This window comes from Melozone crissalis, unplaced genomic scaffold, assembly GCF_028551555.1.
Source record: "Melozone crissalis strain CALT ecotype California unplaced genomic scaffold, PUWL_Pcris_2 ptg000082l_1, whole genome shotgun sequence".
In the NCBI taxonomy this organism is placed as follows: domain Eukaryota; kingdom Metazoa; phylum Chordata; class Aves; order Passeriformes; family Passerellidae; genus Melozone; species Melozone crissalis.
Window position 1 is genome coordinate 427,262 of NW_026535859.1, and position 2,668 is coordinate 429,929.

The window sequence follows — 2,668 nt, forward strand, 5'->3', positions numbered from 1 at the left end:
GTAGACATGGAGTCGAGCAGAGGGACCTTGAAACTAAAGGTGTGTTGGGGAAGAAGAAACAGGAAAGCCTTATAAATATGGTTGTCTGGCAAATGATTTTGAGAATATTTAAAGTAAAAGCAAGATAAAATGAAAACAAGGTTTGAGATACCTTACTTACTGAACTATTGGAAAACAGTGGTGTGGCCCGATATAAGGTAATCCCCTTTTGATGAAACAACTCCATCTGCTTGCAGAGAGGTCCAAGGGTCAGAGCAGACCCTACTGGTTCAGCAGAAGGGTCCAAAGTGTGCATTTTAGGGTTTAAAATATAACACAGTATGGTGACGTAATGAATCCTGCAGGCTGTATGTAAATACTCTAGGATTTGTATCTTGCCCGAGAGTGGTTAGTGAGAAATAGAATATTCAACACAGAAAAAGATTTATTGTATTCTGTCGGGAACCTTACTCTCTTACTCTCTTGCTCTCTCATCCTCTGTACCCATCTCTTCTCTCGGGCCTGCTCTAAGCTGTGGCTGGCAGCTCCAAGCAGGGCCCTGCACCCAGGCCCTTTGCAATAAACCGCAAGTTCCACAACCTGGCTTCAGAGATCTCTCGTCTCTGTCCGTCCCGACCTTGCTACCCTCCAACACTGTACAAAGGTGCTCATCCCTTGTTTTCCCCAACCCAGGATTTCCCATTGTCAACCCCTGGCGGACTACAAGGAAGAGGAAGATGCCCCAGGACACTGAGGCAGGTGAGGAGGAAGTCAGTGCCCCTTTCCCCTCTGTGCCGCTCCATCTCCCAGCCCAGCGTGGCCCTGGCTGCAGCACAGCCCTGGGGGGGTCTCCTTGCCCTTGCCTGTGGCACGGAGGCAAATCCCATCCTGTCCTTGTCCTTCCTCCCCCAGGGCAGGAGCTGAGCATGGAAAGCAGGGAGGACAAATGCCCGCGGCAGAACCTGGTGGCAGAGGCCGTTTTGAGCGGCTCCACAGCGCAGGAAGCCAACGGGGAGGAAAAGCCCCGGAGATGCCGCACGAGGAGGGGCTGCAAACGCAGCTGGCGGGGATCTGAGGGGGAAAGAGCCAGCCTGGGCCGGGAAGGCGGCTGGAGGTGGAGCCAGAGCTCGGAGCTGGTGCTCCGTGAGCAGGTTCATGATGGGGAGAAGCCCCACACGTGCGTGGAGTGTGGGAAGAGCTTCAGGTGGAAGTCCCAGCTCATCAAGCACCAGTGGACCCACACTGGGGAGAGGCCCTACGAGTGTTCCAAGTGTGGGAAGGGGTTTAAGATCAAGTCCCATCTCCTCCGGCACTATCACATTCACAGAGAGGAGAGGCCCTTCCAATGCCCTGAGTGTGGGAAGGGATTCAAGCACAGCTCTACCCTTGTCAAGCACCGGCGCATCCACACTGGGGAGAGGCTCTACGAGTGTGATAAATGCAGCAAGAGGTTTCAGACCAGCTCCAATCTCCTCCTGCACCAGCGCAAGCACACAGAGGAGAGGCCCTTCCGCTGCCCTGAGTGTGGGAAGGGATTCCAGCGCAACTGCACGCTCGTCAGGCACCGGCGCATCCACACTGGGGAGAGGCCCTACGAGTGTCCCCAGTGTGGGAAGAGCTTCTCCAGGAACTCTACCTTGACCCGACACCAACGGAGGCGCCACTAAGGGAAGCCCTGTGAGTGCCCCGAGTGTGGAAGAGCTTCGTGCCCTGCTCCAGCTCCATCCCCCACTGGAGGAGGCACTTTGGGCACAGCCCTGGTCACTCACATTCCCTGTGATCCATGTTGGGAACACACCTGGCAGCTTCTAATTTTGGTTTGTCCTTAATTTCTTTCTATACTCAATGTCTTTGCAATCCAAAAGCCAGTATTGATACCTCTGTCACCTCAAAACCACTCACATCCCACTGAAAACAGCTCAGTCTTACCCCAAAAGTGCTCGCACCCACCTCATAAAAACTCAGTCCCACACCAAACTCACTCGATTCCACAGCCACTAGGCTGAGATGGGTTTGCGAGGAGATTGGGAGAAGTGGATTCCCATTTGGGAGGGGTGAGATGGGGATTGTGAGGGGCTGGGTGTGTGGGATATTCAATAGCCAATAAAACTCTCAGACTTACTGATTTATCTCCCATTCATGTTCAGTCCGTTGCAGTTCAGTTTGCAGAGTGCTGCTCCCAGAGTGTCCCCTCGCAGTTGCCGCCCTTGGCCTGAGCCCGCCCCTTTCACCTCACGGTTCCGCTCTTTCCCTGCCCCCTTCCCCCTCGCGGTTTTGCCCTTTCCCTGCCCCCTTTCCCCTCAGGCTTCCAGCCGGTTAGGGCGGAGGAGAAGGGGGAGGGGAGATGGAAGAGGAGGGATGAAGGCAGGGAGAGAGCAGCGATGGAAGGAGGAGAAGGAGGGGGTTAGGGAGGAGGAGGACGAGGAGAAGGGATGGAAGGGGAGGGATGGAAGAGGAGAAGGAGGCGGAGGCAACACGGAGTAGCGGATGGGGGGGAAGGAAGAGGAGGAACGGGGGAGGAAGAGGAAGAGGGGGGACAAAGGCGGATCAAGGCTGAGCTGACAGAAGCATTCGCTCCAGCCCTACCTGAATTCGCAGCCCCCACCTGCGGGATCATCGCCCCCCCCCCCCCCCCCCCCCCCCCCATCGCGTAGGTGAGCCGGAAAGGGGAGCCCGGCCCGGATATCCC

At 56.0% G+C, this 2,668-nt stretch overlaps 1 protein-coding gene across 1 annotated transcript; it reads left to right on the forward strand.

The window, feature by feature from the left end:
- Positions 1 to 331: 331 nt before the first annotated feature.
- On the forward strand, positions 332 to 1,889 carry LOC128946677 (gastrula zinc finger protein XlCGF49.1-like). Its single transcript, XM_054290616.1, has 2 exons — positions 332 to 347; positions 928 to 1,889. Exons 1-2 carry the CDS (start codon positions 332 to 334, stop codon positions 1,644 to 1,646), a joined length of 735 nt encoding a protein of 244 aa, XP_054146591.1. The 3' UTR covers positions 1,647 to 1,889.
- Positions 1,890 to 2,668: the final 779 nt, after the last annotated feature.